Source organism: Poecilia formosa, unplaced genomic scaffold (genome assembly GCF_000485575.1).
Source record: "Poecilia formosa unplaced genomic scaffold, Poecilia_formosa-5.1.2 Scaffold311, whole genome shotgun sequence".
NCBI lineage: Eukaryota > Metazoa > Chordata > Actinopteri > Cyprinodontiformes > Poeciliidae > Poecilia > Poecilia formosa.
This window is the reverse complement of record NW_006800250.1, coordinates 310,520-323,102: the sequence shown is the minus strand read 5'-3', so window position 1 is coordinate 323,102 and position 12,583 is coordinate 310,520. Positions and strand designations below refer to the sequence as shown.

The 12,583-nt window shown below is 39.5% G+C and overlaps 1 protein-coding gene across 2 annotated transcripts in view; it reads right to left on the bottom strand.

The window, feature by feature from the left end:
* Positions 1–2,331: 2,331 nt before the first annotated feature.
* Positions 2,332–12,583, bottom strand: part of wdpcp (WD repeat containing planar cell polarity effector) — an 86,230-nt gene continuing 75,978 nt past the window's right edge. The window contains exons 15-18 of one of the 2 annotated variants that reach the window (XM_016661117.1): positions 8,141–8,252; positions 5,307–5,392; positions 4,038–4,069; positions 2,332–2,650 (exon numbers count right to left, since the gene is read on the bottom strand). In XM_016661117.1, coding sequence (XP_016516603.1) covers positions 2,600–2,650; positions 4,038–4,069; positions 5,307–5,392; positions 8,141–8,252 — 281 coding nt within the window. In that variant the 3' untranslated portion in view covers positions 2,332–2,599. The remainder of the gene's footprint in view (positions 2,651–4,037; positions 4,070–5,306; positions 5,393–8,140; positions 8,253–12,583) is intronic. The other variant, XM_007572928.2, reaches the window with a different exon arrangement.

Here is a 12,583-nt window from a genome sequence, read left to right as displayed (position 1 = left end):
TCATTGTACATGCTAATGTTTTAGCCACCTTAGAGTGTGAATAAGAGGACACCAGAATAGTCTTTAAAAATGTAATCAAAACGGTGATAAACACATTATCGTTGACGTTCCTTGTTCAAAGACACAGCTCAAAGCATTCAAACTCATGCCAAACTGTTAGCATGCTAACCACAGATGGAATCAGATGATAGAAACTTCCCAGAAGTTCAAACATGGGGCAGTAAAACAGAAGTAAACAGCTGCTCTAAGGTCAACGGAACCATCAAACAACTTCCTTCCTCCGTTGCTTCACCTGATGGGAAAATCAGACTAAACTGGTCTGGCAGCAGCGCAGCAGCTCTCTGCGGTTTCTAAACAGACCACTCCCTTCAGATGAAGGCTGCTTGTCCTGACGACTTCCTCGCTTCCCAGTCTCCTTCCTTGTAAAATCAGTCGCATCTTGGAGAGCAGGGATGGATTAGGAAGGTATTTGAGAGGAGTTATCTCATCTGAAAGGGATGCGGTAGACCCTCGTCCCAACTTGTCTTCCCCACTCTTCTAGATCTGGGAGAGCTTAATGGGGGCTTGTTGGCCCGCGGGCCTTGATGTTTCACACAGAGCCTGTGTGAAAACCGATTACCACTTTTCCTCTTCCAGTTCATTTTCTCTTCGGTGACAAATGTATGTTTACAAAGGAAGACATCTGAAATCATCCAGCCTCATTTATGACCTGATCTTCAGAAATTATACAAATCTAAAGTTATCCAACAATAACTGTAAATAAATAAGGGAGTAAATCATTGGCTATAAATGAAGAAGAAATCTGATTTTATTGGCTATAAAATGATTTGGAGGAAAATAAATATTCATTATGTCCAATTATTTGTGTCCTTTCAGATTGACAAGAAGACATTTTTTCAATTTAAGCTATTAAAATCGCTACTAATGGCAAAATAATACCGACTTATTTGAACTCAAATTCAGTAAATCTGTCTATTTGATGTCTAGAATGGCCCTGACATTCTTTCCTATGATATTTCGTTAAATCTGAGTCGTGCCCATCAGAAATAAACCCATAAGTGGAGCCCTGTCCGCCCTCAGGGGGAGAGGGTGTTGGTCCAATCAGGGGGGGCATCATTAGATGCTAAGGCTTCTGCAGAAACTCTGCACAGCTGTTGCACTGAGGAGGCAAAAAAGAAAAAATAGGCAGATAACCTGAGTGCTGGAGGCTTGATTCGTTTCCAAAATGTTAACAAGGCCGTTTCGCAGCTCCAGCACCCTGCGCAGTATGTTAATACCACTAATAAGCCTATCTCTGCAAGTCATCACGGATGGCAAAGATCTGAGGCAGTGTTTTACAATAAAGCTGCTGGCCGCGTTTTAAATGAAGCATTTGTGATTTCACAAAGCCGACATAATTGCTCAAAGGGGTGACTGAGGAGACCGTGTGGTACCCTTACTTTGTTTTTTATTATTATTATTGTTTATTATTATTTATTATTATTATTATTATTCGTCTGTGTTACATTATTTAATTTGGTGTGATGAGATTTCACCGTTTGTGTGTCAAACATGTGACGGCGCGGGGCATTCAGTGGGGGGCGAGGGAGAGCGGCTCGCCTTTTTAGGCAATTTTGCAGCTTTTCTCGAAGCTGTCACGTCGAACAATCGGCAGATGATGCAGTCTTGGTTTGTAAATTATAAACGCGTCAAGAGATGCCGCGCGCGCGCTGACAGATGCCACTTATCGGCAGCTGCCTCTGCAGTGTGACTGTATCATCGGAGGGGAAACATAACAACATCCTGATGTTTACATAAGAGAAGTATTAGTATCAGTCACAAATGTAATTCCTTTCAGCTTTCCCTCGCTTGTTGGATTGACTACCCGAAAAACATACAATGATTTTTTTTAAGCCAACAAAACAAGAAGAAGAAAAAAGAAGCAGAAAAGCATCCTCGTTGATCTTCTGTCCATTTCCAGCATCACTTCTTATATGTTTTTTTTTTTTGTGGAAATCCTCTTAGAATGCAAAGTAAATAGATTACGATACAGTGAGGGATTAGAGCTCGCGCGGCGCTGTCAGATTAGTCGGCGAGAGCAGCGCGTCGACAGCTCTGACACGGCTGTGGCTGCTGTTCAGGAAAGAGGCTCCGGCTCCGCAAGACGGATGCTTTAAAGGCGCTGCCTGGCTCCCGTTCATGAATAAAACTGCGGCCCGTAATCTCGGCCAAAACACACACGCACACACACACAAACACACACACACACGCACGCACACACACACACACACACACACACACACACATTTACACTCACAGACACACATGCAAGGGGACACTTGCAACATAAACTACCAACACAAAAAGTCTTTATTTTATTCAGGTTGGTGAGTGGCAGGTTTTGATGTATTTGTAATGGAAAAACTGTTCATGGTTTTATTAGATGCTCTATAAAAATGAATTTGATTAAATATTTTTTAATTGTGCACCTTCCGTTTTGCATAAATAACATTTCAGATAAGCATCCTTCTTTGCAAATAAAAACATACATCTATTGCGAGACATAAGGAGAATATAATAGTATATTGTCTCCTTTAGGGAATAAAATCCTTTTTTTTATTCAAACCATCCCTAAATGAACTACATGGAGCATCCCAGGGTCTTCGTCATCCTGGAAGAAGAACAGAAACAACATTTATTGTCGTCTGACATGGATCAGTTTACTTTCATAACCTCTTAGTAGTGTAGCATGAACATGCAAATACAGTTATTAATTTTGTTAGGCTAATAAATTAAGTGCATATAGTCCAAAAAATCTCAACTGTGGTTTTTTGTTCTTAGAAAACGAATAAAATGATTCAATGTTGGACATTTTTCTACAAAAACCTAAAATGCTGGCTGCATAAAATGAATGGCCTCATGAAGTGCCTAATATGAGGAACCAATGCAGAAAGATGCATTAGATTAAAATGAAATGAAAAAAGATTAAAATTGATTTGTTTTAGCTTTACATCATGTTCTATTATTCCCTCATCAAAAACACACTGAAGTGTTGTCTTTTTTCTTTTATGCATGTTTGAGAAATCCATTAAATCTTCCCATAGAAACCATTCAGCTGTGCAAAATGCCTCGGTGGACCCAGCACCACCCCGAGACTCCTCCACTCAGCTCCTTCAGACTAGCCAGCAGCAATTAGCAAACACCTGATGAAACTGCACATCTGCTGAGCTCATTAAATGAACTAATTCTCAGTGAAACGCTGGTAAAAATGTCGTTATCATTTTTAATTAGAGAAGCGCTGTTGTCATGACGACCTGAAGACAGTGTTTCTGAACGATCAAGAGTTTATACAGAGACAGAGGTCTATTCCAAAACATTATATACTGCATTTTGTAACAACTGAAGAGAACATAGTCACTTGATTGAGTTATAAAATTGCACTATGTGCCTGGAAAAAACATAATTCTGCCCCTTTAAAAATAGTGAACAATCTTGTTTTTCATGTTTTTTTGTGTTTTGCTTACTATCTCTTCTCTGTCTCAGATATAAACGCGCACATGTGGCGTGCAAACCATCACAATAATGGCAGCGCTGGTGGAGGTTTAATTTGTCTAAGTCCATTAAGAGACTAAAAGTTGTTACTGTCAGGGTTTTTATGCCAGGGTCATTTTTGTTACATTTAAATTCTCTTTTTAAAAACAGAGTTTTGATTCTCATTTCACAGTCCTCATTTTTCTTTTTGAGTAAAAGACAGCAGATCATAGTGAATGTTGTGTACAATATGTCCGTTTTGTAAGAAAATAACTTGTTTGGAGAAAAACAGATAAAAGAAAACATTTGTGTGTGATTTACTTTAGCTGTATTTGTTATTTAACAGTTTAAGTTAATGATCATTCCTTATTTAGCACAATGTAGCGTTCTATGCAAACCATACAGCAGAAATGTCATGACAGATAAAATGATTTGAATGTTGACTGCGTGTCACTCAAATTCATATGACTTGAGACTTGACCTTAACTTGCAAACGATGACTTGTGAACATCTGTCAGTCTACTTACGTTCCCTCCTTCTCTGTTGCCTCCACTGCTTCCTGGATAAACAGAAGCAGAAACAACAGAATGTGGCTGCTGTAGTAACAGTGGCACTTCAACAGTAAACAGCTCAGATGTTTGCTCAGAGAGTCCGGCATGTCGTCTTTCTGGCTTTTAACAAATGTAAATAAAAAAATAAAAAAAACCTTGTCATTTATGGTGATCTCCCTCTCTTTGAGCTCAGCGCTAATCAGGTTGTGATTGACATTAAAACCCCAGCATGCCTTAAACAGAAGACGCCGATGCTAATGTTTTCCTTCAATAGCCTACAGTCTGGATTATAGAGCGACAGAGCGATTTGGTGCTGAGACAATTGCAAATAAAATGGAATTATTAAAATGTAAAGAGCAGCGAGGAGATGATGAGAAGTGATGGGGTTTTTTTAATGGACGTTCTTCTAAGAGACCGGTTAGTGAGCTCAGACGCTTGAAAGCACTGAGGCCAAGTTCAGAGAGCGGTACAAGCAGAAATGTCGCTTGAGAAGTGTTGGTGTGTGAGCAATGAGAGCTCTCAAAGTCCTCAACAAGCATCCGCACATCACAACCAGCGGTCATAATTAAACATCGCTTAGGTTGAGACAAAAATATTTGCCACCTTTCAGACTTTCTTGCACTTACATGTTTCAGATCATCAAACAGATTGAAAATATAAGACGATGACAGACAGAGGAAATGTAGGGAGCAGCTTTTAAGTTTCAAAGCATCATGTGGAGCACCGATGGCCTGATTTTCCCAGAGTTCATCATTTAACAATAAGACAAAAAAACAAAAAAATGAAATCTGGTGGAGAAATTGAGGGCAAAATTCACAGCTGACCAAAAGATCCAAAAGATTGTCTCACATTTACCAAAAAAAATAACACCTTGATTTGCTGCACTTTGGGGAAAATATTCTGTAGACTAACAGAATGAAATCGGGACTTTTTGAAAACAAAATGAAGGATTTGGACGGTCGTAGTCCAAATCTAGACTTTAATCTGATTGAGATGTTCTGGCACACCATAAACAGGCCAAAGGAATGGAAAAACATCACTACTAGTTTTCACAGATATCGTTTGAGGCAAATCTTTGTTTGACATAAGCATTTGTTTGATGATCTGTAACAATTATGTGTGGCAAAAAAGATTAAACTGAAGAAATATGTAAGGGGTGAATACGTTTTCAAAGCATTGCATGCTGCTGTGTTTGTTTGAGCTGCAGTTTTGTTATGTTGTGGTTCCGACCTGCAGACGACCCACCTGTCTGTCTCAGCATTCTGAGCAGATCTGGACTGACCGCTACATGGATGGACTCTGGTCTCCTTGGTCTGGTCAGTTCATCGGCTCTAAAGAACAACAACACAGCACGATTAGTTGTGTACACATCTGTTAAAGTCAGAACAATTCAAATTCAAACAATTCAAACAATTCAGTACCTGGACCAAGCCAAGGAAAATGCTGGTCAAACCATCTAAAATGTCACAGTGGTCAGGAAAAGAACATCCATCTCAACAGGAATGTGTTTCAGACTATTATGTCACTTTAATAAGCTTTTTGGTTATATCAATTCTGGGTACATTGTTGGAGGAAAGTTTGGTGGATGGAGCCAGAACTACAGCGCCCAGGACGAGGTGTGACAGTGAAGCCTTTAAACTGGTCAACAGTCCAAACATTTAGAAAGAAAATTGATATTTCACTGATAATGTTCTTACAAAAGACACGGTTTGGGTGTAAATCAATAAAAAATGTTATAAAGACACAAAAGAACCAGCAACAACAAAGACAAAAACTGTAGGGAGACAGAGATACAAATGGACAGCTGTTAACTGATTTGTGTTTGAGAGAGTTTATGAGAACGCTTCACACGAAGTGTTGCCAATAGAAATCAGTGGAGGAATCTACAAAGAAATAAATAAGACAAAAAACAGAAAGAACGAGAGAAAAACAAAAAGAAATAAAACAGACAAAAAGAAAATCCAAAAGAAAGACAGAAAAATGAAGAAAAATAGACAGGAATAAAGAAATAAGAAAATGACAAAGACAGAAAGACAAAAAACAGAAAGAAAGAAAGAAAAGAAACCAGACAGAAAGATGGACTTTGATGCTGGTTGGTTGGTTGATCAGTTGCTTTGTCTGTTGTTCGTTGTTTGATTGATCAGTTGCTTGGTCGGTCGGTCGATTAGTTGGTTGGTTGGTTGGTTGGATGGATGTGGTTCCACTCTGTAGTCACTCAGACTGTGATCTGTAGTTCTGATCGACTATGTGTTCTTCTGTGTTTCCAGTTACAGACCCAGGAACCAGTTCAGCCTCAGTACCTGAACTGGTCCTGAACATCTTTACCTAGTTTACTCTGCTAGCCTCCTCATCTTTAGTGCTCTCTGATTTAGATGATGCCTTTACCATCAGCTCAGATTTCCTGATGTTAATTTCAGGAGCCGGAAGTTGTTTATCAAACTTCACATCTTTGTGCCCACAGCAACCCCCTCTGTAACGATGGATTTTCACTCTCCAGGTTGATCAGAGAGTGAAACCATGTCGTAGCTCCTTGTTGGTTCTGAGCCTCACAATAAGTTTGGCCTTCACTGAGGGAAACTGCCAGGCGCTCCCAGTCTCTGCACTCCTCTGTCAGAGGAGTGTGTGATGAACAACAGAGGCCAGCAGCCATCAAAGGAACATTGGGAAGCTTCCCAGACTTCCGTCTCGTTGTCTCTCGCTACTGTGAGCGTGGAGTCAGATTTGGAGAATGCGGGAATCTGCGAGGAGCCCCCGAATCACCATTGTGCTCACCTCCCCTCTCCTCCGCTGCTCTTTTCTGGCTGAGACAAACGAGAGAACGCGCCGGCGTTATAATGCCTCCCCTACTCCATCTCGGCTAAGCTGCCACTGGCTTCACATGAGAAACAATGAAACTTCATTGGAGACCAGATTACAGAAGGGGAGGTGGGGGGGCTTCGGAGTAATTTTTCCTCTAAAAGAGGAGGGGGTGATTGAAATAAAAAAAAAAATAGCAGGAGCTTTGTTTGCTCCTCTCTGAGGCTATTGTCTTTTGGGAGGTTTTGGGAATCTGCTTCCTTAGCCTAACGGCAGAGTAGAGGAAGATGGGGTACGATGGAGATTCTGGCACCAAGTCACCTTCTTTTCCACATGTTTTATCCTCCTCTTGTTTCTTTTAGTGTTTAAAAAAAGAGCTTAGGCCACAGCATCTCTCTTTACCTCTCTCTGGACCCAGATTGCTTAAATTGGAGGGGATTTGGGATGGATGGAGGAGGCTTAGTGGTAGGTGGGGGTTCAGAGAGTCATCACTGTTACAGTCAAACAGCCATGAAAGCCTACGAGGATGAAGAGCGCCTTTTTATCTAAAACACCCAAATCCCATATAAATACTCTGATATGCTAGATGCAGTATCCATCACTTCCCTCCCCCACCGTCCCATAATAATGGAGTCATGGATGCTTCTATCAGTGTCTTTACTCTTTCAACACGTGGTTCTTTTTTCCATTTGTTTTAAACTCGGAGACGGAGAATTTGGGTAGGAACTCCAGACATTGAACTGGACACAGTGGCTTTTTAAAATCTGGGATCACTGGAAGCTTTAAGAAGTGAAAGCAATGTGGCTTTGACATTTTGATGTTTCACAGGGGAGAAGAAGCCATTCCTCAGCCATCCGGCCACTGGTGCTCTCTCTAAGAGGCAACAAGAATGAACAAAAAGAACAAATGTGTCTGGAGACTTTATTTGTAGAGAGCAGAGCTAAATGTTTAAAGATCTGTAGTTTTTTTTAAATGAAATGACAAACTGCTATTCTGCTAAACAGCCTTAGAGTGCATTCACAGCAGCCCTGAAAGCTTTAATCAAACTGTAGTTCATTTGTGTAGAAAGTCTGGTTTGTTTGAGGAGGTGTGATTGTGTAATCAGGTTTACACTCCATTCTTCTTGTTTCTAACAAAACAAGAAGAATATTGTTTCAAAATATTTCCAGTGTGTAAAGTGGTAGTAAGTGGAGTTGGCAATGCAATCCCAAACTGAAGAGGATAGACGTTTAATTTCCATGCAGGACACATTTAGACAATAAAACTCAGATGTTCACACTCACCGTGTTGGAGGGTTGTCTGAGGAGAAGGGACCTGTCCCCTTCGGGTCCCTATCTGGTTCTCTGTGACTCAAGCTGGAACCACAAGCAGCACTGGTGCCTCTCTGAAGAACACCTGACAATGAACATGACAACAGAAAACAGCTTAACTCATTGACTGTCACTCTCAAAATGCTTACTGTGAGTCAATGAAGACACTGGTGCCATCATGGAACTGAACCTTGTCCAGTTTTCTCACGTTACAACCACAAACCTCAATGACATTGAAGACAACTATTAGTTTTGCACCTCAGAAATTTGGTCTTTACATTTGAGTGGGAAGAGGAAAAGAGTTGGTGGAAGGAACTTAGAAGATGTCTTGTTTGTATTTGCTGCAAACGATGTAGGGAACACAGCAAGGATGTGGAAGAAATGTTTTAAAGCCCTCACTTCAATCCCACTTCCCAATCACGCATTACCTTACTTTGGGCTTTCACATAAAATCCCATGTGACACATTGCGGCTGTAACATGTGAACAAGTTCAAGAGCTACAAACGCTTTAGTGAGGCATGGTACGTGACAGTGAGCTGCCACTTGGGGAAATTTCTGAATTGAGACAAGAAGTCAAATAGTCATGGAGGATGTGCAAACAAAGCAGCTGGGAAAGGGAGCAGAAACAACCACGTCTTTCCCTCAACGCGCAGCGGAGCTAACAGGCTTTCACTGCATCAACAAAGAGCAGATAGAAAGGCAGAGAGGAGGTGGAGAAGTGGATCTTCAGATAAAGCTCTCGTCTCTGCCCGCTGAAAAGGCCCTGCAGTCACATCAGCCTTTGTGAGGGGGAGACACAACCGTTACAAAACCAAGTTGGCTTTTTCTCTTGGCACTCGAAAGGAATAATAATAAAAAAAAAAGAAAGAGGGAGAGAGAGACAGAGATGGAGGAGAAGAGAAAAAGGCCTTCTGCCTCTCACAGCGCTGTATCAATCCAGATCAGCACACGTATCAGCCAGACAGCTTTAAGCGATTTCCAATGCCGGTATGAAAAGGAGCATTTCTAAGCTGCGATCCGTGTTCTCTATTGTGCGCTTGTGTGCGTACAAGCGGCGGCGGGAATCTCAGAGGATCGAGATTCACAATGAGCCCGCATGAATGCGAGAGGAAACGCACAGAAGATGTGGCGTCTATCGCTGGCATCCACTTTAAAACAACCGCTCAATTTGGTACCGAGTCAATTTTTTGAAAAATTATCCAAACAAGAAGAATGTTTTTATTTTATTTTTTCTGGTGTTAGATCTTTTAAATGCAAATCATCTCAATTGCATTTTTTTTTCAAACTTCAGTGAGACATGATCAGCAGTTTGTATTGTTGCTCTACGAGGTAAGTGCTCCCAACTAGACCAGCAGCTACACCTGACACCTGCAGGAAAACCGCCTCTGGCTACAACTAACATGCAAACTATCTCCATTTGTTCATTTGTTTCGGCCCATCAAACAACTTCTACATGCTTTAAAAAAAAAACATGTTGATCAGAGCTCAAGTGCCCCCACCCCATCCTTTTTTTTTGAAGGTTTCGTCTGATTTAAGCCGCAGCCATGCTTTTTATGAAGACATATGTAAGTAGGAAGCATCTTATGAAGAATTAAAACTGGAGCCAATATGCACACCTCCAAACTGCATTGTGAAGACATCGTTTGTAGGCGGCTTGAAGCACACGAGAAAGGACGAAATATGCATAAAATTTAAAAGTCAAAGTGTGGCTCTCTGCAGCTACATGCTTATGGAGATCATACTTTGAAAACAAGTTAAGATGTTTAAGTAGAAACGAAAAAAAAACGGCACAAAGTCTGACAAATTAAGGTAGGAAATTAAACGTGAATGTTCTTGTTTTGCTTGAAAGAAACTTTGTTCATCTGTTGCACCTTCGCGTTCCTCAATTAGTGTCTACATTCCAGTATATGACTCGCATAATAAAGCTGTGTCAAAACATCCTCATGTTTATTTCAGTCAACACGTATGGTTTTCAGACAAAGTATTGACATTTTTCACCTTAAAAAAACTTAAACGTTTCACGTTTTTCCTGTACCTGCTGAAGTAAAGCCTCCCACAGAATAATGGAGCTGCCACCTCCGTGTTTCATCCCAGAGTATGGCACTGTTGTAATAATTTCAACAGACTCCACAGTTGAAATTAGGTCAGAAAGATTAATCCAGAAACAATATTACAGTATTGATTACCTCACAATTCTCCGTTGTCATCAGGCCTTTCGACTGACTATTCTAACCAATGAAGTGCAAAAGTAACATTTAGGAATGTAGATTAAATGTTATTTTTGTGTCCATAACTGCAATAAATAATTGTGTATATATGTCTTCATCACAGGAGATAAACTAATAACTTTAATAATTGCTTTAACTTTAGGTGGAAGTTCAGACGCAGGAGTTAAATGTTTAGCATGAGTCAAGATTTTGGATAGTAGCTGTTAAGGAATTACTTTGTTGGTGTTAAAATCCTTTTTCTACCTGTAAAGCTCAATTACCTTTGATAATTGTCATTGATGCAGCATGGTGATGCACATGGTATCTTGGTGACAGGCTAGTTTAACAAACTCCTAGTCTGGGCAATTCAGTTTGATTCTCATTTCGTTTCACTGCTCAGTCCGAGCTTTCTCTCATTCACCTGGATTCCTTCGATAGAATTTCAGCCGGGCCAATCAGTGAACAGAGGAAGTTGTGAACAATGACATTGTTTTTGAATTATATTTCCCCCTGTAGTTTTATCAACGACAACCAACCAACTGATTAATGAAGTTGCCATCTTGTTCGGATATAGCACTTCTCACTTCGCAGTGAAGGACAGTTGTTTACAGCATAGGCAATTTCCAAAAAGCTTCATAGTGATCGTTTTTCAATAGCTGAGAGCCCAAACCCTGTGTACAAAGCGAAGCACAGAACAAGGGGTTGGTTTTTACCAGGCTAACTACCAATTCAATTTCAAACTTGGTTTGAGTTTTCTATGAGGTGAAAACCAGAGTAGATGTATGTTAGAATGACTCATAAGAGATTTAGTACAAAAAACCCCTCTAAAAATGGAATTGTTTTCTTTCAGAGACCCGAAGAGACACAGATTGAGATTTGCTTATTTTCATCGACTTAAAAAGGTAATTCTACTTTTGGCCTGCCCTCCAGCCCTCCACAGATTATGCTACAAATGCTTAATGTGTGTGCATGTACAAGTGTGTAAAGTGAGACACCTGTTCACTGGAGCCCTCTGCTTGAAGCAGCACACTTATTATTGATGGCCGGCCTTTTAAGCACCGTTAATATGCACGCTTACACACACATAGACACACTACACACACAGCTGATGTGTGTGTAGGTTGAGTGCTGTTCAGTGCATCGACATCCTCCTCGTGATGTAGCACTCTGAGGTTATTTCTGTGTCACTTTGTGTCAAGTGTAAAAATATCTACATCAAATCAGATGATTTCTGGCAAATCTGGTTGTGTATAATAGTGTAATAACTGCCATCAATAAAAGCAGGTTTTTTTTCTTGCCAGTTTGTCAAACCTCTTGATTGCTATTTATAGTTTAACAAGGTTTTACTTTGCCCACTTTCAGGAGTCCATATTACTTTTATCATCTATTTAAGCTATATCTTTAGCATAAATAGACGACATGTTGTGTCATGTTAGATTTGTATTTTATATGGGGTTGCCATGTAATTGTTGTTGTACACATACCTACTTTAAATAGTATAATCACTAAAATTGGTTGATTTTTTCTTCAGCAGTTCTGATGGGTAATCAGAAAGTGAAATACTAAAACATGTCAGATTCATTAAATGCATCAAAACTAAGAACTCCCAATAGACAGCTCAGTCCTAAAAGACAAATGGAAATCTAGTTGCATCTCACACACCACAGCAAATAAAACAATACAGTCTTATTTTTTTAACAATAAAACATGACACTCTAGAAATCTGGCTGCAGCAAACAAAAAGAGAAAAAATAAAATTTTGAATTACATTTTTTTATATAATTTACATTAAAATTATCATCATTTGTTCAATAAAATCCCCAGAAGCGACGTTTGTTTCCAGCAATATGCTTCATATAATGTGTTGGATCCTACAGTTTGTGTATAAAAATGCATCCCAAGTTTGAAGCAAATTGAAAATTGCTTCATTTTTTTACAGAAGACAAAAAGCATAGATGTACATAACTTGCAAATATAAAGTGTGAAAAGGGAATGAGCAGATAATTTTAATAGCGACTTGTGAAAAAGATTAGTTTATCATTCCATGAGGAGTAAAATTATGTTTTTTTAAAACTGAACAAATGATTATTTCCAAGATTGACCGTGAATTCAAGAATAATTTAAGACCTAAAATCCTTTTTTATATTTAAACATTTACATAATATTTACATATATTATGTAAATGTTTATTTAAACATTTACATAATA